At 41.5% G+C, this 26335-nt stretch overlaps 1 protein-coding gene across 4 annotated transcripts in view; it reads right to left on the bottom strand.

Moving 5' to 3' along the window:
• Positions 1-26335, bottom strand: part of Ppp1r42 (protein phosphatase 1 regulatory subunit 42) — a 38665-nt gene that overhangs the window by 7730 nt on the left and 4600 nt on the right. For all 4 annotated transcript variants that reach the window (XM_059254025.1, XM_059254024.1, XM_059254026.1 and 1 more), the window contains exons 2-7: positions 25109-25321; positions 23363-23529; positions 21232-21370; positions 17656-17772; positions 9210-9327; positions 4175-4306 (exon numbers count right to left, since the gene is read on the bottom strand). In XM_059254025.1, coding sequence (XP_059110008.1) covers positions 4175-4306; positions 9210-9327; positions 17656-17772; positions 21232-21370; positions 23363-23529; positions 25109-25237 — 802 coding nt within the window. In that variant the 5' untranslated portion in view covers positions 25238-25321. The remainder of the gene's footprint in view (positions 1-4174; positions 4307-9209; positions 9328-17655; positions 17773-21231; positions 21371-23362; positions 23530-25108; positions 25322-26335) is intronic.

Raw genomic sequence — 26335 nt, 5'->3', positions numbered from 1 at the left:
TGACTGCCCTTCCAGAGGTCCTGAGTTCAATTCCCAGCAACCACACGGTGGCTCACAACCATCTGTAACGAGATCTGGTGCCCTCTTCTGGCCTGCAGTCATACATGCTGTATACAAAATAAATCAATCTTTGAAAAAAATAATAAATATATTAATCTTCCATGTGCTATGAAAGCCAATATTTTTAAAAAGTTCAATTATTTTTTATCTTGTTGAAGTACTTGATTATATTTCCAGCTTTGATTTCCATGGCTGTATCTAGGAATAACCTTAATTGTGAGAGTCTTGAAGTCAGGGACTATAATTATGTGATTTTTTACTTTAATTCTGAGTATAGAGCTACACATCTAGAAGGCTTCCAAATATATAAAATATATTAAAACATGTAAAAAAATATTAGGATGTATGAAGATCGCTTCTCTTTGTGATGGCTGATTTTGACTGTCAACTTGAGTGGATGAAGAAATGGCAGGCAGGGATGATAGGGAGATGTCTCAGTGTGTAAGATGAAGACTAGAGTTTGAATCCCACACTGGGCAGCTCACAGATGCCTGTAACTCCAGGTCTCAGGGATCTACATTCTTCTGGTCTCCGTGGGCACCTGCACACATGTGTGCACACACAAACATTCAAACAGAAATGGCTAGAGGACTGGAGAAGCACACGTCTGTGACAGTGCTTACAGAAACAACAGACGCTGAGGCCTCTGGCCTAACGATGAGTGGATTTGTAGTCTGATGGCATTCTAGGGACATGGTTAAAAAGGAGGAGGCAAGACCTGACTGGAGGAACTAGGTCCCTGGGGACATGTCCTCAGTGGCTCTAACTTGCCCTGGCTCCTTTCTTTGTTTGCTTTTCTCTGCCTCCTGTCTACCAGGAAGTGAAGACCCAGCAAACGCTCTTCTGCCACAAAGCTTGGCCTAAGCACATGGGCGGAGCAACCATGGGCTCAACCAACCCTCTGACATTAGGAGTGAAAATAAAGTCTTCTCCTTTATTCCTAATCACAGAAATAAGGAAGTAACTCATGTTCCTCATCATCGCTAACGCCTGCTGAATTTGTTTCATTTGAGACAAGGTTTCGTGTAGTCGAGGCTGGTCCTGAACTTCTGATATTCTTATCTTTCCTCCTAAGTGCTGTAATTACCAGCATGTACTGCCATGCCTGAATTTAAAAAAAAAAGACTTATTTATTTTTATTTTATGTGTGTATGTGTACCACATGCATGCCTGGAAAAGAAACATGCTCTTAGCTGGTGAGCCACCTCTTCAGCCACCCCTCTGTCACACACACCCATACCCACGTTTTTTAAATAACAGCCATTCTGGCTGATATGAAGACTCAGTGTCATGACCTCTCTTCATGTACCGCCTACTTTATTATGCTGGTTGCTTTTAATGTCTTCAGAAATGTCCACTCAAGTCCATAACCAACTTTGAAATCAGGCTATTCATATTTGCTATTGAGTTGTAGGAGTTTCTTATTATTTTGGAGATTAACTTCTGTCTGATACACGGTTTGGAAGCGTTTTCTTCCACCGCATAGGTTTCGCTGTTACTTCCTTTCTTGTACAGAAGCTGCTCAGTTGGATCTGGTCTGACCGAATTGTTTCTGTTTTTCTGCCCATGTCTTCAGTGTTACAGCCATGAAGTCCCTGCCAAGATGAATTCCATGGCGCTTACCCACTCCGTTTTCTCCTAGGAGTTTTAGGGCTTCACGTCTTTACATTCCTGGTCCGCTTTAAGTTGACTGTGAGCAGGAGGGTACTTTCCTCTCGTTTGAATGTGCTGTGTAATGTTTCCAGACCTGCTGAAGCCACTGTCCTGTCTTTCATTTGCCACATCTGTCAAAATCAGTTCATGCAGGTTTGTGGCTCCGCCTGTGGATCTGTGTGGCTCTAGGTTTCTTCTATTGGTTTCATACTGTCCTGATTACTGAATTTTGTAATATATTTGAAATCAGAAGCTATGCTGCCTTTAGCTTTCATCTTCCTCAAGATTTATTTGGTTATTTGTGATCTTTGTGGTTCTGTATGAATTTAGAATATTTTTCTTATTTTTGTAAAAGCTGCCATTGTGATCTTGACAGGGATTGCACTGAATCTGTAAATCACGTGGGGTTGGACGGATACTGTAACTTTTAAGTCTTTCATTTCACAAACATGGAATGGCTTTTCATTTATGTCCTGTCTAATTTCTTTTATCGTTGCTTTGCAATTTTCAGAATACAGGTGTTTCACCTTCTCAGGCGGGTTTATCTTGATACCTGACTCTTTGGGTACTATGGCCAATGGGGCAGTTTTCTAACCTCCTGTTAAATACTTTATTGTGGGCATTTTCATATAACTTTAAAGATTGCATTTGTTAATTAGTTTTGGCCACACTAATTATAAAGAGATTAATTAGGGTTCCTTTGAGAACAGTAAATAATTAATTTCAAAGATTGCAAGCTTTAAGGCACATTGTAATTTTTATTATTTCACCAAATTTCATTGAAAAAGTTAGTTCATTTAGTTGTCTGTAGATTACAAAAAAACATTTGAAATCTATGAGGATGAAATGAATATTATTTTTAGTGTAGGCTTAATTTTGGGGTGAAGGCTGATGTTTAATTTTATGGTACTTCAATATTAATAAGGTGCTTCAATGTGATACTGAAAGCCATAAAACGCTGGTGTGTGTGTGCGTGTGTGTGTGTGTGTGTGTGTGTGTGTGTGTGTGTGTGTGTGTGTGAGAGAGAGAGAGAGAGAGAGAGAGAGAGAGAGAGAGAGAGAGAGAGAAGGAGGAGACTGAAGCTCGAGTTCCACACACAGTGTTCTACCACTGGGCTAGCGTGCCCACCCCTTCCTTATTTTGAGACAGGATACGTTGCCCAGGCTGGCCTCAAACTTGAACTCTTCCTGTCCTAGCCTACTAAATATCTAGGAGGACAAGTGTGCACCACTACTACTCAGGGCTACGAGGATACAATACAGCCAGGAGGAACAGCGCAAGAAATGCCTCCTGTGGGTTTTACAGGTTTTAGCCCATAAACATGCGCATTGCCAGCACAGTAGCCATCATTGATATACTGTCAGCTAATGAAGTCCCAGTTCTCCTAAATGATTTTCAATAGTCTCTATTCAATGACATGATATGGCGAGATCACCAGACCTCCATGCCTTTTTACCCCCACCCTCCTCACCTCAACCTTGTCCTAGGGTGACAGCCCTCCAGGCTCTCTGTGTAACTGTCCCTCTTCAGTGTCCACTCCCTCGGCCTAACCAGCCGCTGGAATGCTTCTGTCCCTTGCATCCAAAAGTGCCAAGAAGCGTGAGTTGTGGAACAAATGTTGGATTCAGACTGTTGTCGGCAGAAGAGGCTTATTCCACTACAGACCCCGTAGGGTCAATTCTAGTGTGCTTCCTAATCCAGCAGGATAACTGGTACAGTACTCTTATTTACGTTTAGTGGCATTAATTAGACAAAGGTTAGTGTGTCCTTTCTAACACTGTCATAGCATATTATAATCCAAGCATTTAGGCTTTAGCGTGTGTGCATAGTGAGTGGGCCAGCCACAGAGTGCAGGTCACATACGGTTAACTTATATTTAATTTTAATATTTAGTTATTTTCTTTTGACAGGATCTCACTCCGCTGCCTAGAATGTCTTGGAATTCACCATGTAACTCAGGCTGGCCTTAAACTTATTGTGATCCTCCTGTCTCAGCTTCCTGACTGCTAGAGTTTTGGGTGAGAACAACCATGTGTGACATGTTTTAACTTTTCATCCTACTGACAAAAAGTGATGTTTTTGCACTAATGTCAATTATACAGTGACTTGGGTTTCACAACTTATAACTCAACTATTTTATCACCTATGAAACTGATATTATCCACCTGTGCTGGAATGAAACCTCAGTTTCCCCACACTCACGCCATGACTATGTGTATGTGGCTGACACAGGCACAGCCAGTGTGAACCTAGTGCAGGGTTTGTTCACACTGGTTACCATTTCCATCGCTGGCGAAAGTTCCTAATAACTGTATGGACCTTTGCTGACAACCAGGCTGCTGAATACACTTCTAAAGTCTAGAAGCACCACCCCCAACCCTGGGCACCACTTCCCTCTTGTCTCTCATAGACTTTAGACTGTTCCCCTGCTGGGAGTGGCGGGTTATTGACGGGCTCTTACTCAGGTAGGAGTTGCTGGGATCCTCACTTTTACTGTTCTTTTTCTTGCTGGTCTTCTTGGCATCTTTAGACGCTTTCCAGTTCATTAGGAATTGTCTTTCCATTTCTTTGATTTCTTTACCATCAAGAAATTCTGGGGAAGATATGTATGTTAAAAATACAGTACAGTCAGGCAGTGGTGGCACATGCCTTTAATCCCAGCACTTGGGAGGCAGAGGCAGGCGGATCTCTGTGAGTTCGAGGCCAGCCTGGTCTACAGAGCTAGCGTCAGGACATCCAGGACTACACAGAGAAACCCTGTCTTGATAAACAAAAAATAAACAATATACAGTGTGAGTGTGCGTGTGAGAGTGTGTGTGTATGTGTGTGTGTGTATGTGGAAATAAAAAAGATATGTTTCTTGCTTATAACACATTACATCATAAGCTACAATAAAGTTCTTCTTAAAAACACCTTAGACGTGTTAGCTAATCCTATCATTCTGGAAGTTGAGGCAGGAAGATGACCATGAGTTTGAGACTAGCCTGGCTACTATAATGAATTCTAGGCCAGCCTGGGCTACAGAGTGAGATCTTGTCCCAAACAACAACAACAACAACAACAACAACAACAACAACAAAAATAGCAGTGCCAGAAATATGTTACATCTTCTTGATTTGTTGCCAAAGAGGCACCATGGAAACTCCCAGATATCACAGGCTGTTGGATGCTCTTCACAAACTGATGGTAGGCCCTATTGCTGAAGACAACACTTACATGTGTCATCAACCACGGAGCAGTTGAGTTGGTGCCTAACTAGAGGCTTCACCTCTACTGACTACCATTCATGGTACTGAAAGGTTCTCGGCATGCTAGTTGTGACTGACCGCAGTATCTCCCTGGTCTTTAAACTTACATTGTTGAGTTTTTATTTCTTTTTAGTTTTCTGATTTAAAAAAGGAATATGCACGTACTAGAAACAACTGAAACATGATGAAAGAACAGGAAAAGGATCTTTTATTATTCATACCCTGCCTTCTCATACTGCCAAAGATACTCACTGGAGATAGTTTGGATTTGATCCCTTCTAAGGTCACATGCAAACTATGTTGTTTTTCAAAGTAAAATGTTGTCATAATACAAATAAAATCATGTTTTTATAAACTTAATTATTGGTCTTAGTAAAAAAATAATATAAAAGACAGGTATAGTGGCACATGCCTTTAATCCCAGCACTCAGGAGGAAGAGGCAGGCGGATCTCTGTGAGTTCGAGGCCACCCTGGTCTACATAGAAATTTTGAGGACAGCCAGGGTTACACAGAAAGATGCTATCTCAAAAAGAAGAAAGAAAGAAAAAAAAGTATATAAAAATGTAAGCACATCTTATTTTTATAACATGGTAAAGTGTTAATAACTTTATAACACCTTAATAACTTTGTAACACCTTAATAGTGCTTATTATAGCTAGGCCGTAGGCTGTGCTAGGAGCAACCCCTAGAGCTGGCCTGTTGGTTCTAGGAGGTGAGAATTCAGCTATCTTTACATTTTGCTCATTTAAAAGAGGTTTTAAAATTCAGGTTCTTCAATTACACAAGAAATTTTTGTATATGTAAGATATTTGGAAAAAAATAAAATACCAAAAAATTAAAATTTATTCTGTAGTGAGAAATAATAATTTGTATACCCTGATAGATACTACTTTAGATTATTTCTTAGCAATATTTTGTTTCTATGTGTACTTATATATTTAATATGAATCTATTTCTATTTGTATTTATGTATATAGATGGGTATATTATACAAAATGGAGTTCTCTATAGATAAAACTTCACATACTATTTTTAAAATATTTTATTATAGCCAGGAGTGGTTTAATCCCAGCCTTTGGGAGGCAGAGCCAGGTGGATCTCTGTGATTTTGAGCCTGGTCTACATAGTGAGTTCCAGGACAGCCAGTCAGGGCTACATAGAAAGAACCTGTTTCAAACATATATAAAATGCTTAATGTTATATAATATTACATTTAGTATGTCTTTCTTTAAACACAATTTCTGATGGGTGATAATTTATTATATATGGATATTCTATAGAGTACTGAACAAGTCCCTTACTTTATTTGACCTAAATTACATTTTGTATCACATAAATAAAGTGGTTTATGTGGCCTTTATTTAATAAAGAGACTATCTTTTCTCATAATGTATCTATATAATTTTTAAACTGTCTTTCATCATCTGTTGAACATCTTCCACTGAGCCCAGAATGTCATAAGGAAATAGGAAAATTTTTTCAGTCATGTTCTTTCAGGGAACCTGAGAATACTCTAAGAAAATGTTAATCCTACTGCTGAAAGTATTAATACTGCTACTTAAATACTTGCAATACTGGGTTGTGTTTAAATTATAAAATAAATTGACAGAACTGAGAATATGGTAGTCTGTTCCTCGTCCATAGGTGATGGGCTCCAGCACCTCAGGAGGTTCTAGGAAGCAGGGAGAGTACCGACCGGCCCCAGAAGCAGCACCTCCATCCTGTACAGGCGCACCTATGATAATGTTTAACTCAGGCAGAGATGATGGCTACAACAGGACAGCTGGAACACTGTGATGTCGTGTAAGATGTAGACATGCTCTTTCTCCAAGGATCTCACTGAAGTGTAATGTATTTTCTAGCTGCGGCCGGCTGTAGAGGGAAACTAGAGCAGTAGACTCTGAGGGTATAATCAATCGCTTTCCGTTTTCTGTACCGTTCTTAAGTGAATGACAGCACTTTCCAAATGGCAGTTTAAGAAGTTGGCAAGATGTTTTGCCATCACACTTTTTTGGACTTATATCTACATTCAAGATCATTCATTTATGCTCAGTTTTCTCAACTGTTTGTCTTTACTGATGCCTTCACATATTTGCTTATATTGATAATTATGTAACTTGCCAGTATATTTTGGGTGACACCATATATATATATGTATATTTTGGGCGTATATATATATATATATATATATATATATATATATATATATATATATATATGCTATCTTGAGTTTTCTGATTCCATGTCACTTTTAGCACATAATCTTGCATAAGGCTCTTATGTGTAGAAGTGATTTTGGAGAGAAAGGCAGGTAACTGACATAGGTAGTGACATTTATTTCATTTTAATGATTTGCTCTCAACATGAAATTTGCTTCCACGCACGTTATGTAAACCAAATATGTAGGGTTTACTGTGTTTGTTGAGGACTGGGTAAATTGTAAAACATAAAATGGTCCCTCATAGTCTTTTGACTTTTATTATTGTTGTTGTTATTTTGTTTTGAACTGGGTGAAAAGAAGAGCAATAGAATAACAGACAAAAGCATTTGTACATGTGCACAGACTTGGAAGACATGCACTGTTTCACTAGTAGAGCTATGGTAGTGAGAGCAGGAGTGATTTCTTTCTTCTCCTGTATTTTTTCCCTGTAGTACTAGGGATAGAATTCAGGCTTGTGCATACTGGGCAAGCACTCTACCACTGAACTCCGTCAGCCCTGGGTTTTTAAGTATTAATTTTGGAGTCACAAAGTGTGGTATAAGAAGGGTAATGTAAGACAAACTTTGAATGATTTTTGCTTTCAGAAATCAGTAGACTTATCTCTATGCCTTTTGTAATCGTGCATATGGAGAAACTTTTTTTTTGTTTTGCTTTTTTCCTTTTTGGTTTTTCAAGACAGGGTTTCTCTGTGTAGTCCTGGCTGTCCTGTAACTCTCTCTGTAGCCCAGGCTGGCCTCGAACTCAGGGATCCGACTGCCTCTGCCTCCCGAGTGCTGGGATTAAAGGCGTGCGCCACCACGGCCTGACAAGAAATGGTTTTAAAATGGAGATTTTGTTTTTTATCTTTTCTTCTCCCTCCCCTCTTCTTCCTTCTTGTCTGTCTGTCTGTCTCATAGAGCTGAAGATTAAACCAGGGCCAAGTGAGTACTAGGCATGTATCTATCCCTGAATCACACTGCAGCCCATTTGTAATTTTTTTTTCTGAGTCTGGATCTCACAATATAGCTCAGGCCATCCTGAAACTTGATATGTAGATTAAGCTGTCCTTGGACTCACAATTCTCTTGTCTCTGCCTCCCAAGTGGGAGGATTAAAGGCAGGCACCACCACACCGGCTTTATAGTGGACTATTAAACATTAATCGAGTCTCCTTTTTCCTCTGGCTGAGTAAAGCAGACTAGTGCAGTTGTATGTGGTATCAGATAAGTGAGAGGGTGGGGATTGCAGAGCAGAGGCATCTGTAGAACTTGGAAAACATAACACCATTCATCTCTGTGTATTATTTATTCCCTGCCTCTGTGGGCTGTGGACAGCTCCTGCATATATATTTTGAGAAAAAATGCCTTGCATTATTTGACCTGCTTTTCCCCACACCAGAGAAGCACCACACTAGCATTATGATTGACTAGCTATGAGTTTTGAAGTCATTTTGTCGTACTTTAGTTTTTATGAATTCTTAGACCCCGGTGCAGCATGGCTCAGAGTTCTGCTCAGGAAACTCTCTCAGGCTCCTTTGTGACATGGCACTGCCTGTTGTCCTGAACTTTGTACCACCAACCAAGTGCTTTGGCCCATTTCCCCCAATGTAGGGTAGACTTAGGAATGGCATCATTTGTAAAGAGTTTACAGAACTCCCTGGTCCCCTTCCCATGCGTTCTTAGGGCACTATCTGGCCAATGGCAAGTGAGCAGGCTTTGATCAGTTTATCTGCAGGACCAAGAGCTGAGGAGGCTAAGGGCCTGCCAAGGATTTGCTCCAAGGAAAGTCAGCACATTTATGGCTAACCAGTTTTGTAGGTAGTGGCCACATTTTCTCCTAAAAGTATGCCTGGGGTTTATTTATGAATAGAAAAAAAAATCAAGTATTACTTCCTATTTTTACCTTTGCAATTATTCAAACATATACATTTAAGTTGACCAATTTCTAGAGCCAGATGTTACATTTCTATTTCTGAAAGCTTGATGATAACTTTAAGTTAAACAAGTGCTTTTCTCTGAAAAGCTGGATTAATGTAAAATACTACTCACCCAGTGACTTGGACATCAGTATCACTTTGTCCCTATATTTTGGTTTAAGACAAACAGGATTTCCATTTAGATCTAGTTTCCACAGCTTCAACAGTTTTTTCAGTAAAAGCTCCAAATCCTATAATCAGGGGAAGAAAGGAAGGCATGGAATTTCAGACTTATCAGTTCTGCTGCTGCCAGCTGCTTTTTGAAGGTAGTAACTGCTTCCCATGGAGTTCCAGCTCCTCAAGTAGCATGCACAACCACCAGCCTCGTCTATACGGGTAGTGGGGTAGCTAAGGAGGGGGTACAACGCGAGGTGCTAAGTTGGGGATCACAGCACTGCTCTTGATCACGTTGCCCGTAAATCGACCCAATCTATAGCTAAGAAAACACCTTTTCTCCAGAAGATACCATATTCTCAGTGGAATCCATTAAGTCAATGGAGAGTGGTGAGTGAACACTCCATTAGCCGCTGCTGACAGACCCTCAAAAGGGTGAACTGTCTGGAGGGAGCAGGACCAGCTGAGCTCCTAGAAGAGGCTCAGACCAGGGATCCACCTGCAAAGGACACTCCCCAGCCTGCTGATCTGCCTGCAGGCTGTGCAGTGTGCTGCGGGTTCCCAGCTTTCAGGAGTGGTGCACACGCCGCCTGAGAGGATGTTTGATGATGCCCTACCTCTGAGTCATTTCTGCTCCTGTAAAGAAGCCCTTACCTAGCTTCCTTGTAAGTCACCCCAATAAAACTCACTGGCTCATCAAACGAAACAACAGCAGAGTCTGTTAGCATTGGAGGCCATATGCGTTGTTGCCTATTTTTAATGAAGAACGTGGGAAAAACCCTGTCAAACTGCAAAACAGAAAAGAAAATTACCTGCCCCTTTATCACCCACAGATCACATTGGACACATTGTCATACGCCCTGCTAATCTGTTGGGGACATGGCACTTCTTTTGAAATTATGACCTCACTGTGGTTACAGTTTTCTTTGACTTTTTTTGTTGTTGCCCCGCTGTTTGGACAGGGTCTCATTATTTAGCCCTGGCTGGCCTGGCACTCACTCTGGAGTTGGACCAGGCTGGCCTTGAATTCAGAGATCCACCTGCCTCTGCCTCCGAGTGCTGGGCTTAAAGGCATGTGCCACCACATCCAGTCTTGTTCTGGCTTTTGTGATAGCCATTTGCATGCTTTTATAGCTTACCAGAAGACGATTTGTTGAAACTTCAAGAGAAACTAAGTTAATCCGTGGTGTACACGTCACGTGACAGTGAGGGAGCCGTGAATGGCACCTCAGAGGCAGCTTCTGGTTGCCTTGCTCTTACCAGCCTCTTTCTCACTATGTTAATCCACGGTGTACACGTCACGTGACAGTGAGGCAGCTTCCGGTTGCCCCGCCCTTACCTCCTCTTTCTCACTATGGCACTTCTTTCCCAGCCAGTAGCAAACCCCGGAACCAAATCTTTATCTTCCTGCCGTTCCTTTTCTTGCTTTCTCCCCTTCCTCTTTAAAAGTATGCTATTTTAACTACTATTTAATGGAAAGGATATATACTTTGAATGTTTCTTATATATGCCCCAAAGACTCGTTTTTTAAAAAATGAGATAAAGGACATTAATTACTCCAAAAAAGTAATGCACTGTAGTCGTCTCTGCATCTTTATTTTTGAAAAGTGGTGCAACCAACAGAAGAATGCAGACCTCTCTCCAAAGCAGTGAGTTTCTGTAGGTGTGTATATCTATCTACCTCTAGAGTTTAGTCTCTGCTGACCCTGCAGGATCAAAATAAACAACTTGTGAAGGCAGGAACTGTCTTCTCAGGAGCAGCCCTCTGTCTCCCGGGCTTTAGCTCATTGTGTGCATGTCATGGCTTATTATTATTATCATCATCATGATTATTATTTGGCTTTTTGAGACAAGGTTTCTCTGTGTAGCTCTGTCCTGGAACTTGCTCTATAGACCAGGCTGGCCTTGAACTCATAGAGATCCACCTGCCTTTGCCTCCTGAGTGCTGGGATTAAGTGCGTGTTTTTATTTATAAAGTGGCTGCAATTAGAATTAATTGTCATGGCATATAAAGTGTCCAGAACAAAACAGGTTAAGTTCATAAATATGTTCGTTTTCTGCCTGCCCTGTTGTTCTTCAGCTAAGTCCCTTTCTCTTAATTTTGATTAACAGCAAAATTTAAAGACGAAACTTCCGACCCTTTGACCAACAGTTACCTTCATTTAAGAAAGCTGTCTTCAAAATTATGACCTCAGCCTTCATTATTGGACCTTAGATTTTGCTCTTTCTGAAACCTTTGTTCCATGTTTAGCACAGCCATGACTATTTTATGTCACATTCTGCATCTCTTACTTTAAAAGCCATGAGGAAGGGACTGGGTGCTGTATGCTTCGTGCTGTTGAATATGACGCCCCTAACAAGAGAACTTTAAACTGATATGGATAAAACAATGCCTGGAGTTGTGTTAATTATTCCTCACTTGATAAATGACCCTGGACATACTCCCTCCAGCGTATGTTGACTTAAGGCTAAACTAATCCTGCTCTGAAATACGATTACCCTTTGGATACGCTCTGCTTGCTCATTGCCTTCCTGTCCTTAATAAAATGCTTTCACTCTCCTGCCCTTCAATAAATTACTCAAGGAACCAGACACTTTTCTGGACAGTCTCTGTTTGATAAATGATCATGTCATGCTATCGCTCAGAAGGGTGCTGCACAACTCTGAGAGCCAATTCCCTTTCCCCTGCAGGCTGGTACCCTGCTCCCGTATGGGTGGCTGGAGCAGGCAGTCTTCTCTGCTTTAATGACGATGATGAACCTGTGTTTGACCAGCACGCTCCAATCTTTATCGGAAACGTCTGGCCCAACTGTCCTCACTAAGTCTAAAGACAGCCATTTGTCATTTCTCTGACTGCCTGTCATCATCTGCCTGAGAAAATCTATAATTTTGGGCTTGTTCCTGACTAAAGTGTGGAATGAATAAATTCATCTTTGGGCCATGCTGCTTGCCAGGATCAATATTGAGCAGAGGTTGAATAAATTAGAAACTAAGAAAACATGACAGGCTATCGTGGTTTGTTCATTTGTGTATTATAAATCAAATATTTAGTTTATATAAGAGGCAACCATGTCAAGTCTTTTATTTTTCCCATTTATTCTGAAGATTCTATACTTCATGATAAATGGTCATCAGAAAACCAATGAAGCAAATCACTAATGAATTGGACTGTGAGATGAACTCAGGTCGTTTTATTGATTTGGCAAACTTTGCAGACATAAAAACTGTGGCAGAGATTACAAATTTTTTGTTGCTGTTCTTTTAAGTTTTGTTTTGTTTGCATTTTTGGACTTGCATTTGACTTTGTATAGCATTAGCAACTTGGATAATGTTGGTCTCGTGATGCTCATGACTTAACCTGTACCCATAAGCAACTTACATGAATATAAGGTGCACTGTAAATCATTAAAACATTTGGTGTTTTTATATATTGATACATGCCTGTCTAAAGAGGTTACAGGAAAGAAATGCAAATCAGAAAGTCATGAAATGTCATTTAAAGTAGGGCCCGTGAGTTAAAGTGGATATTATTATTATTATTATTAGGCTTGAAATTTCTCTTTCCTCTCCTCCTCAGTAGCTGACTTTGGTCCGTACTTTCCTGGGGGAGAAGTAGGTCAGGTTTCACTAACGTTTTCTCAGTTCTCTGCCTGTGATCTCACACCTCCTTTCCCTTTTCCACGTTTCTCAACAAAGGAAGAGTGCTATTTCTTTCCCCCAATCAGCCTTCTGATCCTGGCCGTCTCCTCTGCGGTCTTCTCTCTTACATCTTCATTTCCAGTCTTCCTTCTCTGGCTGTTATCCTTTCTTTTATCCACCATCCCCAGACCCACTGACTAGTGCTTCTCCAAGTTTTTCGTGCACACGGATCACCAAGGGGAGCAGGTAAAGTGCTTGTCATCAGGCCTGACTACCTGAGTTCAGACTTGGGGTCTCATATGGTTGAAGGAGAAAACTCTCACAAATCCTCTGTACAACACACATGCTGTACACACACACACACACACACACACACACACACACACACACACACTAAAATAAAGAATACAATGTAATTTTAAATTTTAAAAAAGTATCACATTGTTTAAATGCAGGTGCTGAGCATCGTGTCTGGTGAAGAAGTTACCGCTGCCGCTACTCTGAGTTCTTGGACTCCATGTGACGCTGTGAGGGCTTAGACCAATCCTTCCTTTTCCCAACCATTGGGTACGCCCACAGGCTGAAAAGGCCCTGATAACCTTGTCAGGGAATCAAATGTTAGCGGTCACGGACTTTGTAAGTCTCGGTTCTTTGGGGCATCATAATCTGTGGACCATTCACTTTTCCTGTGTGATTCTGCATTCCAGAAAGCTCCACAGAGCCTCCAGGAATCTGTGGCTCCATCAGGACCCAACCTCTGGCCACAGACATCTCAAATGTATGAATGGACTATTTTATAACAGTTGTTGCTGAGAAATGAGAGCACATCTCATAAAAGGCAATGGTGTGCATGGTGAACAGTCACCTGGGTTCATTCATGGAAAGAACTCACTGAACTGAGTAAGAGCCTGAAGAAAGCTGTGTGGTGACAGTGCTATAAAACCTCCCATAATGCACTGGGATTTCCAGAGCCCGGCAGCACCCACTGAGAGCAGGTGATGTTAGGCCATCAGGAACCATCAAAAACTCCCTTTCTTTTCTATACTGGCCATCTGCTCCTCCAAGAACAATGCTTGCTTCACTCCCTGCTCACAGAAGAGAGCACATTCACAGAAACAAGTTCTCCTCCTCAGTCCACCACTGTGCTCATTATGCTTAAACCTCCCACGGAAAATAATTCCTCCGTCATGTCTGCATCCATGATGGCATTTTCATTGACAACCAATATGCTCAAGAGTCCTATTCATCTGGCCTCTATGCTGTATGCCTCACACATAGCTGTTTATTTGGTGTTTTTCTGGAATGTTTCAAAGACACTCCGACTCTGCATGACCAAAATTCACGGTCTTCTTGTTCCCCAGACCTGACTCCAGAGTTTTCCATGTCTCATTTACCTCTGCTCAATAGTCTCTACATCCAACTCAGAACCAAGTCTTGCCCACTGTTCATCCCCTCCATTTCCACCCCCACTGTTAAGGTTTCTACTACTTCTCATTTCTTAGTTGGTCTGGACTCTTCCAATCTGTTCTTCACACCCTAGTTAAGCAGAATCTTTTCCAAATGGTAACATCTAATTACTTCACACCTTCAATGGCTCCGGATGCCCTTAAAATAAACAAAACTCTATTATAGCCAAGACAGCTGGTCTGCAATTTTTACTTTACTTTTTCCCCTGTTGATCATGTGCTGAATGTTTTCCTTCCCTTTAGCACTAGGAGTTTCTCAAGGACCAGCCGTGTCTGTTCCATGCTGGCTGCTGTCTCCACCACTGCCTGCCTAGCACTGCCACAAAGTAGGCATTTTCAATGAACGAACAAGAGATGAATCAAGAGGGGCGGAGGACCTGACGTCAGAAGCAGGACAGGAATTAAAAGGGGGGGTGCAATGGAGCAGGTTTTGAAGACGTTCTTTCTTCAAGGGCTGCACACGAGGGAAGGCAAGAAGGTGTTTGTTTCTCGTGCTTCCTCTTCTGCATCTTACCCACCTTTTTATTTATTCTTGCCTAGAAGTCCCTGACCTGGGCCAGCTTCGGAGAGATGAGGGCAGGCTGAGAGCAACGTGGCGGAAGGACTCCCCGACAGCTGTATATCTGGGGAGTGAAGGGATGGGATGAAGCTCCAGGTAGCCAGAGAAACAGAAGCTACGGCCATGTCCTGAAGCCCACAGCCCATGCCTCCTCAGCTTCTCATGCGCTCACTTCCCTTAGGCTCTGGGACCACCAGTGAGTGAGGACATGGTCATGGTCTGTGAGTGTCCGCGTTTCCTAATGACTCGATTCTTTCTTGTTTTCTGTTTCCCCCACAGGGCTCACAGATTTCAGTAGCCTCGCAGTCTTTGTAGTACTTTTTTTTTTTTCCCTACGTGTGTTTTTGGAAAAATTCTATTAGATAGCCAGTCTTCTTTCTCATTGTTCAAGTTGCAATTTTGACTGGAAGACTCAGTAACAATCATTCTAAGAGATCATTATTTTTCCATTTTTTAAAAAATTATTTTCCATGCCAAAATATACTGTAAATATTATCATTTTCTCCTTTATGATGCTACATAAAAATCCATGGACAAGACTAACAGGATTTCTCATTGTACTGTGTAATCGATTATAATTATGATTATTTAATAAGACGAGTGACTATACAGTCCATTTGTAATATATTTGAATTTAAATTCTGAATTTTTTTTAGAGACAATGTAAGTTCTCAGCAGAAGCACTCATTTTCATATTATACCTCCCTCAGTAATAACTACATTCAGTTGTTCCTGTGGACTCATCTGTGGAACCTGCTGGTGTCCATCCGGAAGCGGCTTCTCTCTCAGCGCTGACCACCTCAGGTCATTATCGAGGTGCTGTTGGAGGTCTCTAACGATGGCTCTTTTCCCCATGGCCCAAAGCTGTCTGCTGCTGACAGCCTTTGGGATGGAAGTCAGTGACCTCACACACGGCGGCATGAGAGATTTCTTCCCCAAGGCATAGCGTTTACCAGCAGGTTAGGGCAAAGAGAATGGCAGACTCCATGCCATAACATAGAGATCTTGGATTCAGAGTACATACAAAGAAAGAAGTTAATATTCAGATGCTGGGCTCCAACGCCATCTTCCACTAAGCCTTCAGGGGAAGATTGAAATCACAAAAGCACATTCAGATACATCCTGGGCAGGGTCTATATTCAGATTCCAATAAACTGAGCCTAGGCATTTTTTTTACACATTTTTCTAATAGGTTCATATTTTGTAAGCGACTTGGTATTTCTCTTGCAGATTTCAATATTCCTTTTCTGTTCTATACTTGGACATTTTAACTGTACTACGATGTGAAAGGGTCATTTCTCTTGTCCTGTCTTTTTGGATATGCATTTATTTCCCCAGATTTGGGGAGATTTCTGCTATAATGTCATTGAATAAGTTTTTTTATGCCTTTAGTCTTTTAACTAAGATAGAGTGCTTAACATTTTATTCTTGCACCCTGGAAATTCTATGGGTTCTACCTAAAAATATACCCCAACACACCCACTCCCCTACATCTCCAAGCAACCATCTTCTTTTCTCAAACACATTATCTGACTTCTTGCCTATAATAGCTTCCCAACTCATACGTTTGCCTTTATTCTTGAAATTCATTCTTCATACAGCAGATAGAGAAATCCTTTTGGAAAATACATTCCTTCCAATGACCGTCTCTGCACTTAGAATTAGGTTATAATTATGTCCTGTGAGGACCTTGTGATCTGGCTCTATGTCTTTCTTTCTGATCTCATATTGTAGGGTTGCTTCTATTCCTGAACTTTCTGGGCACCTGCAATGCATCCTGCCATAGTAAACTGACCTCTTTGTGGTTCTCTGAACATCCCAAATTGTCTCAGAGAAACACATCTGTTATACCCTATGCCTGGCATGTTCACCATCTACTTTCTTCTCTTTTTGAGGCAGTCTTGCGGTGTAGACCAGGCTGGCCTTGAACTTGTATCAGTCATACCACCTCTGTCTTGCAAGTTTTGGGAATTACAAGTATGTGCCACTATGCTCAGCCTGTACATTCTTGAGGCCTGGGCCTGAATTCTTCCTTCCTCTGCAGTACAATGCCAGACAAATCCGGCCGTGTTCAACACATAGTTGAATAAATGATCAATGTGATGACATTCTATGGCACAATATAATAGGACATGTACTTAGCTAGTGCAAAACAGAATAAATTGCTATCTCTGTACCTTTCCACACAGCATCAGGGACAGCTAGAGTAGTGACAGTTCCTAGAAACTCATTCACTGGGAACACAGAGCTAAAAAGAAGAAACTCTGCCTCTAGAAGAAAGAGGTTGATGGACAAATAATGTCGATAGAAAAAGGCTGGGGCTGGAGATATGGCTCAGTGGTTAAGAGCACTGACTGCACTTCCAGAGGTCCCAGGTTCAAATCCCAGCACCCACATGGCAGCTCACAACTATCTGTAACTCCAAGACCTGACACCCTCACACATACATACATGCAGGCAAAACCACTAATGAAAACAAAATAAAAATTAAAAATTTTTAAAAAAAGAAAAAGGCATACAGCTCCTCAGAGAAATTGGCGAGATATGGAGACCTTGGGTATGGAGGAGAAAACAGGGTAGAAGACACAAATAGTTATACTTAAGAAGTAGAGATTCAAAAGATAGTGTTAGAATAAGTACAGAATAGTCTTTAGAAAGTGACATGTTTTATGACTGTTTCTAGGCGTCTCTTAACAGCACAATTCCACGTATAAACTTGAGGCTGACTGCGGTCTCCTTACCTTCACGTGCACCAGCTGGTTGTCAACTGCGATTAGGTGATTGAGATTCTCCAGTGTCTCTAAGTCCTTTATGTCATCAATGTTGTTGTTGCTGATATTCAAAACAGAGAGGGATTTCTGGAAGAAAAATAGCTAAATTAGCATTGGGAATCATCTAAGCACTACACATAGGAGGCAAAAGTGTCAGTCCTTTAGAAGCTTCGAGAGCATCAGTTCAGGTTACCTTGTAGGCAAGAAACAAAAGCCATGGAGACTCTGTTCCAATGTTGTTGTTTTTTTAATTTTCATTTATCTTTGTTTGTTTGTTTGTCTTTGGTTTTTCTAGACAGGGTCTCTCTGTGTAGCTTTGGAACCTGTCCTGGAACTCACTCTGTAGACCAGGCTGGCCTTGAACTCACAGAGATCCTCCTGCCTCTGCCTCTGCCTCTGCCTCCTGAGTGCTGGGATTAAAGGTGTGTGCTGCCGCTGCCGCCACCACCTGCCTCCAATGTTCTTGTTTTGTTTTGTTTTAATATGGAACTTTTAGAACTGCAGCGTGTGATATAACTGACTTGCCTCTGGTTCCTTCCATAAGCCCCGTGTTCCTCCTCCAGAACACAATATAAATGATAAAAGTAAGGAAGCTACAAATTAAAAAGAAGAAAACACAGCCAGTAAAAATGACAGCTTGATGCAGACAGAAACGTTTACTGCAGTTTTAGTACATGACTGTTCTTGTGCTAAATCTCATATAGGGAAGAAGTCACATGACCTGACATGAAAGGATATCTGGTTTTTATTTTTATCTTTCCCTTTTTAGTTTTCTCTTGAGAATTCACTTGTTCAGAAGGCACTGAAATAATAATAATTTCAGTGTTAGCTAATAAAATGAGAACATAAATATACTAAATGAGCAATCTTAAAATCTGAGGCCTGAGAATCTCTATCAAATCTACCCACCAAAACAGCCACACATAGTCAACCTTCAGGAACAAACTTTTCTGACACTTTGAAGCTATGATTAGTCTCTATCATTTGTACAAAGTAATGCATCTCATTATGACATCTCTGTACATGATAGAATGGATTTTGTTGTATTTACCCACCCACTGGCCTTTTCAGACTCTGCCACTAATACTTTTTAAGACTTGAGATAATTGGGAAAAAAATGATGCTTTAATATTTAGAATTTCAGAATCTGCTTGAATCTGTGCAAAAACTAAACTAGCAAAAAATGTTTTCAGTGGTCTTCTGTGATAAACCGGAAACAAAGGATGACACTATGCCTCTTGGAGGCGCTGGCTCCTGTTAGCACTGCTGGAGTGTGACGAGCTCACCACTAGTGTTAACAAGGTCTTCCAGGCCCTGACAGAAGCATTCCTTCTTACGGTCATTTTCCCGTGAATAAGCAGAAGCCATCCATGGGGTATCGCACGTTGACTCCTGACTGGCAGCCGCTGGACTCTCTTGCCTGACAACCTTTACCAGAAGGAGTGCCGACCACCTACCTAGCCAGATTACCCATACGCCAGCATCAACTGCTTTAACACCAATGGACACCTTGAGAAAACTACACAAGGATTACTGCTAATTGCTCCACTCCTAAAGGTGCGGGACTGTTCCAAATAGTTTACACCAGACATTTTGCTGACACAAACCTCTGTGAACTGTAGATGACCTGCAACCATTTCCATATAGGCAAGAGAGGAAGCAATTTCTCCTCCTGGCCCAGCAGAGGGACCACTGCCACTGATGATAAACAGACAAAGCAGTGATTGATGCGAACCCAAATCTCCACTTATATGCAAGAGCGCAAACACAAGCCTTCATTTGCATGCATAATGTGCTGTGATTGGTCCCTTCTGCGGCTGAGCCCGCTGGGAAACAGGATTTTGAGTTCCTCACTGCCAGCCACACTAGGTTCCCCTTTTGTGCCCATCTGTAGTTTCCTGAGCTGAAATGGTAACGCAAGAAGGAGGCAGCAGAAACAGCAAAGCAGCACCTGCAATAGCTGAGCAATCGGCAGGTGGAACTGCAAAAGTAGCGAGTCAGCCCGCTGCATGCTGACGACTGCAGAGGGGCAAGGTAGCCAGCTGCATTTGAACAACTGCAGAGGCAGCTGGGCAGTTTGAGAGTGTGGCCAGTGCGGGAACAAGGGGGAGAGAGTGTGTGGCAGATGGAGAGGATGGGAGCTGAAGCTGAGGGCTACTGAAAAGAGGAGAGACCGAGGGACCCGGACCTGGAAGAGTGCTCAAGAACTGTCAACCCTTCAGGGACAAGGATCTCAGACATCCGGGCCCAAGGGCTGTGGCACTGGCTGCACTCAAGGGATGAGGAACCCTGACACCCAGATCTTCCCGAAAGCTGCCACATCAGTTACTTCAAGGGTTACAGAACCACAGCTTCGTAGGTTAAAGAGCTAAGGGTCCCCAAACCCAAAGCTCACCAGTGTCCAAAATGGAGCTACCGAAGAGCCTATAACCTACATCACTCAGGAGGCAGAGGCAGAAGGATCACAAATGCAAGGCCTACCTGTGCTAGACTCGGGTCAAGGCCAGCCTGGGCAAATTAATGAGATCTTGTCTCAAAACAAAAAATAAAGAGAGGACTATGGATACCAGACAGTGGCGGAACACTTACTTAGTATGTGCCAAGTCCGGGGCCCAGTGTCCACTGCTGGGATCCACTTCACCAAACAAAACGCCTGCCAAGGGCCACCCTGCAGAGCCTCTCCCTGCACCTACGCTTTCTACCCAGGAGAAGAGCCCCAGTTGAACTGGCTGCTGACGTGCCTGGTTGTCCCCTCAGTGGGGCTGGTCTCGCTGTAGCAGTTGAGGTTGAGCTGTGGCTGCTGACTACACAGCGGAGTCCATGGGGAGCAGGTGGCACAGTCACTGGGTCACTTCTTTCCTCCTAACTTAAAGGACCACTTCTCAGTTGTCTAAGAAACATGGTCCTTCCATTTCTGGGTCCTCTAATCAAAACGGATGGAATCTGTGCAGCTCTGACCCATTATTAATCTCCCAGCCCAGAACTGAAGGTGGACTGTCAAAGACCCATCCGGTTTTTAGAGCTAGCAGCGAACCCCAGCGATGATTCCTGCAGCTCACCTTACAGGAGCGCCTCCTTGAAGACCAGCTGTCCAGCAGCACAGCCAGTCCTCAAACCTGGGTCCACACACCCACAGCCACAAGCTTTGGGAGACTGACACCAGCCTGAGGATGTATCTCAGAAAAACTAAAAGCAAAGAAAGCTTGCCAAATAATTGTCCGCTCCCTTTTCCTTAACGTTTCCCCTAAAATTTAAAACCATGCGCCATGATAATCATGTGTCCACATTACGGGCCTGTATTAGAACTTCAGTTCACATGACCTGTTCGCATCCTTCTTTCAGTCCTTCTAGTTAAAGAGGTAGGCCACCGTCCTGTTTCAGACTTCTGACACACCGAGAGACTGCATGAGAGAATCAACCTCAGCTTTTCAATGGGCATATAAACAGGAAGATTATGTACACACTCCAAGGACACCCTCACCACCTCTGGCTCCACTGTGACTCATTCATCAGGGCATTCTGTCCAAACTTTCACTATGGCCTTACTGCTAGAGAATGAAGAGTCCTCGGGTCAAACAGAAGCTTTTCTCCCAGGGGAAGCCTCTGGCTTTCAACATGAAGCTCTCTCAATTCTTCCAATCCTTCCAAACCTTCTATGACCGCAATGTAATTGCCTCCCAGATACCTGCAAAACATAGACATGGTTCTAAACAGATTTTCTGAGAATGCTGTGGATTTTAAGAACGATAAGAATATAACAAGAAGGGCAGGGGAGATGGCCACTGGGTAAGCAAGCATGAGGACTGTAGTTTGAATCCCCAGAACCCACATAAAGCTGGTCTTGTTAGTGCACATCTATAATCCCATAGCTCTTAGAGTAAGATGGGAGATGGAGACAAGAATCCTCAGAAGCTCATGGGTCAGCTAGCCTGGAACATAAAGGACACCCTGTCTCAAACAAGGTGGGAGGTGAGGACCAACCCTGGAGGTTGTTCTCTGACCTCCACAAGCTCATACCCTATTCACACACAAGAATGTGTGCACATGTGCGCATGCACACACAGCTAAAGAATTATATGCACAGAATGTTGTCTTTCTATTGAACCTATGAAAGTTTCATCTAAATCACAAATTATATTGTTACACTTAATTTGGTCTAAAATACATTAGCATTGATTAATTGTACAAGCCATTGGGTTTCATTAGGATATTTCACACATGTATATAATATACATCTTCAACTTTTTGAGTGAGAGGGTTGAAACAGTCTGTACTGAACTGTCTCCCATACCGTAGGGTGTAGAAGAATCACCCAGACTGTGGGTTTACAGTTTCTGGACTTCACTTCCATGATCTGTTTAGATATCTATTTTTATTTTATTTTATTTTATTTTATTTATTTATTTGTTTATTTTTGGTTTTTGAGACAGGGTTTCTCTGTGTAGCTTTGAGCCTTTCCTGGATCTCACTCTGTAGACCAGGCTGGCCTCGAACTCACAGAGATCTGCCTGCCTTTGCCTCCCGAGTGCTGGGATTAAAGGCGTGCGCCACCACCATCCGGCCTGTTTCGATATCTAGACTGGAACTCAGAAGTCTACATTTAGTGTGTGTTTCCCACTAAAGTGTTTTGTGCCATTCTATACCCATTCTGAAGACTACAGCCCACTTTTAGAAAAATATGTTAGCTATCCAGTCTGGGGAACTTGGATCTGTCAATCTTCATTGCCTAGTAATAATAATTTTAAAGAGAATTTTAGTTTCAATTTATGTATATGTGTGTATGTGTATGTGCATGTGTGCTGTGTGTGTGTTCAGGTGCTCTCAGAGGCCAAAAGAGGGCACCAGATTCCCTGGAGCTGGAGTTACATTGTGAGCAGCCCAACGTGGGTGCTGGGAACTGAACTCATGTTCTCTGAGAGAGTTGTGTGTGAAATTGACCACTGAGTGATCTCTCTAATCTCTCTAGGAATAATTATCTGCAGTTTTGTAAACAATCAAATCTGTATCAGTTTATGACCTTAACCTTTTGAAATCAAAGCCCCTTTGTGATTCTGAAGAGAGCAGAATTTACCTGAGTTCTATGAGAACCTTTTTGACCAATTAAACTTATGTGAGAAGCTTTATCCCTAAAAGCTCATTGGACAGTTTATTCTCCTCACCAAAAGAAAACTACATCAAGCATTTTTGATTTTTGAGATAGGACTTCATTATGTAGCCCAGGCTAGCCTTGAACTTCTAGAAATTTTCTTACCCCAGACTTCTGATTGCTGGGATTACAAGCATGAGCCACTGTGACCACTTTATCAGGTTTAATAAGACAAATGATCATATTATACATGAATATATTACATATAGTAGAATAAAATTAAAAATGAGACCTGTGCTGGGCGGTGGTGGCACACGCCTTTAATCCCAGCACTCGGGAGGCAGAGCTAGGCGGATCTCTGTGAGTTCGAGGCCAGCCTGGGCTACAGAGTGAGTTCCAGGAAAAGCTCACAAAGCTACACAGAGACACCCTGTCTTGAAAAAACAAAAACAACAACAACAAAAACAAACAAAAAAAGCCAAAAATGAGACCTGTTCCATGACACTTATGAGAATCAGACTTAAACAATAGAAAATATCTTAATTTTTTTTTTGTTTAAAAAAAAGAGGATTTGCAAATAAAAGCACTTACAGTTTTTCCAGTTTCTTTAGTGACCTGAGGTTCTCGATGCAGGAAATGCAATTGTTCTGCAGGTACAGGTGGGTCAGATTGGTGGAATAATTCAGGTTAGTGACGTGACTGATGCGATTATCGTATAAATATAAAACACTCAGGCTCTTGCAAAGAGAGAGGTCATCCTGAAAAGAAAACAAAACAGGTCCCATTTACTTCCCCCTGAAAGCTTAGAAGTTGGGTTTTAAGAAAAATGTTCACTTTGACATTCTACAAATCTCCCTAAGGAGATAAAGTGACATCTCTCTGCACTTTGCACACTCAAAATAAGACTGTAATGATCACATTGTAATTTTGGGCTTTAGAATTGTGTAACTTTTCCAGGAAAATTGAATTTCTTAAGCAATTTTCCTTGGAAGCAATTAGAGACTCTCCTGAAAGTTGAAACAATGGACAAATTATTGTCCAAACATTATAAAGCAAGGTTTAATCTTTCTGTTGGATTGGAAGGAAACTGTTAGAATAGTTTTTCTAATACTGAAAATTAGAAATCATCCAGTAGTCAAGAGTAATGGATTAAAGCCAGGTATGGTGACACACATCTGTGAATTCAGCACCAAAGAGACTGAAGTAGGTCGATCTCTGCAAGTTCAAGACCACCTGGTCTACATGGTGAGCAGCAAGTCAGCAAGGGCAAGAGAGTGAGACCCTGCCTCAAATAAAAGGAAGAGGATCAAAAAAAAAAAAAAAAAAAAACAACCTATAATGATGCTATTGATCTGAATACTGTAAAACAACCTTTCAGTTCTTTGTAATATCTTACAGACTTCACAATAGTGTAAACAGTGGTTCATTATGACCCACTATGTGATTATACCAGTAGCTGGACGTGGTTTCGAAACACCTTGAATCCCAGCACTGAGGAGACAAAGGCAGGTGGATTTCTGTGAGTTCAAGGACAGCCTGGTGTACAAATGGAGTTTCAGGATGGCCAAGACTACATAGACAGACCCTGTTTCAAAAAAAGAACAAAACAAGCCAGGCTGTGGTGGGGCACACCTTTACTCCCAGCACTGGGGACGCAGAGGCCGGTCTGCCGAGAGAGTTCCAGGACAGCCAGGACTACACAGAGACCTTGTCTAATACAAATGACTGAGAATAACATAGAGTAACATAACTCAATTATATGCAAAAACTTCACCTTTGAACTTTTATTGAAGAGAAGGGGTGATTGGACATTTATCACAGGGCCTTGAATACACTGAGTGCACACTGCCACTGAGGTATATTGTCCCCACTGTTGAATTTTTGAATTCTTAATTTTTCCTCCCCAAGACAGGTCTTCCTGTATAGCTCAGGCTGGTTTTGAACTTGAAATCCTCCTGTCTCAGCCTATGAGTGCTGGTGTTACATGCAAATGCCTAGCTTATTATTTTTTTTTAACATTTTGATATTTAAAAAGTATTCCAGGACTCTTGTGTGGTATAAAAGCAATAGTTTTCCAAATCCTGTTTGCCATGCAAATACAAGTATATTCCAGGGAAATAGCATTGTACGTCTAACAGATATTTGTAAAACACAATGCTATATTTTACAGAAACTTAATATGCTAAGTAACCAGAAGGAAATTAAAATATAAGCATAATATAAAGCTTCTCAGTAAAAATACAGTTAACAAGGTTAATCAAAATATTTAGTATGCCCGCAAACCAATGAAGTTTATATTGCTAACTGTGCAAAAACAAAATAATTTGAAGTCCTTACAATGGCATCTATATTTCTGTCCGAAAAATTCACATGCGTTATTTTCTTCAGGCATTGTGCGATGGTTTCTTCTTTTCGGGGTTTAAGATTGTTGCTTTTGGCAATTAAATCCAGAGTCAGTCGAACCATGGTTTCTGTGTAATTCAAACTCTCAGCAAAAACTCTGCCTTAACACCATGTCCAGAAGCAGATTTAGGTATTACTTCCAACTTTCTAAAAATTAAAGGGAACAAGGGAGTATTGTGATATAAGACATCTAGGAAAGGTTGAGTCGTTTTAACTTTCTCATGTACAACTGTTTGGTAAGCTAGGCTGTTGGCATTTATGCCTTCTGGTAATTTCTATGTTTACAGTCAATACTTTCCTTAAAACTTTTAAAACCAAGGCCAGGTGTGGTGGCACATGCCTTTAATCCCAGCACTCAGGAGTCAGAGGCAGGTGGATCACTTGAGTTCAAGACCACCAGCCTGGTCTACAGAGTGTGTTCAAGGTCATCCAAGGTTACCTAGTTAGACCACCATCTTTTTTTGGAAAAAATGGACTATTTTAATAATAGATCATTGTTAAACTAATTATAAATGGATAAAAAATATAAAGATGTATACAGACATTGGTAAGTTATAAACCTATTATATAACCGATCTTTTTTTTTTTTTTTTTTTTTTTTTGAGACAGGGTTTCTCTGTGTAGCTTTGCGCCTTTCCTGGGACTCGCTGGTAGTCCAGGCTAGCCTCAAACTCACAGAGATCCGCCTGGCTCTGCCTCCCGAGTGCTGGGATTAAAGGCGTGCGCCACCACCGCCCGGCTTATATAAACGATCTTAAAAGTAGCTATAGCTAAGGAAGCATTTCAGAATGCTTGTAGTACTTATCTCTGAGTAGTAACAATAATTGTCCCATCCAAGATTTCATTAGAAAACAAAGAAGCAGTTTTGTGTGCAATTGAATTAACCCAGGAACTTGAGCATATCGGGTAAGAGATCTGCCAATGAGCTGTATCTTAGCTCCATGAATGGTTAGACCCCCATCTAAAAAACCAAAAAGAACCAACAAAACATTTAAAACATGGAAAATGAATGAAATGCACATTGCTTATTTGCCTTTTATTGTTTTTTTTTTTTTTTCTGGGACAGGATCTAGCTGTGTAGCCTTGGCTGCCCTGGAACTTGCTGCCATGCCCCTGCCTCTTCTTCCTGAGTTCTGGAATTATAGACCTGAGCCAACACAC

This window comes from Peromyscus eremicus, chromosome 2 (assembly GCF_949786415.1).
Source record: "Peromyscus eremicus chromosome 2, PerEre_H2_v1, whole genome shotgun sequence".
Classification (NCBI taxonomy): Eukaryota; Metazoa; Chordata; class Mammalia; order Rodentia; family Cricetidae; genus Peromyscus; species Peromyscus eremicus.
This window is presented reverse-complemented; position numbering and strand designations above follow the sequence as displayed.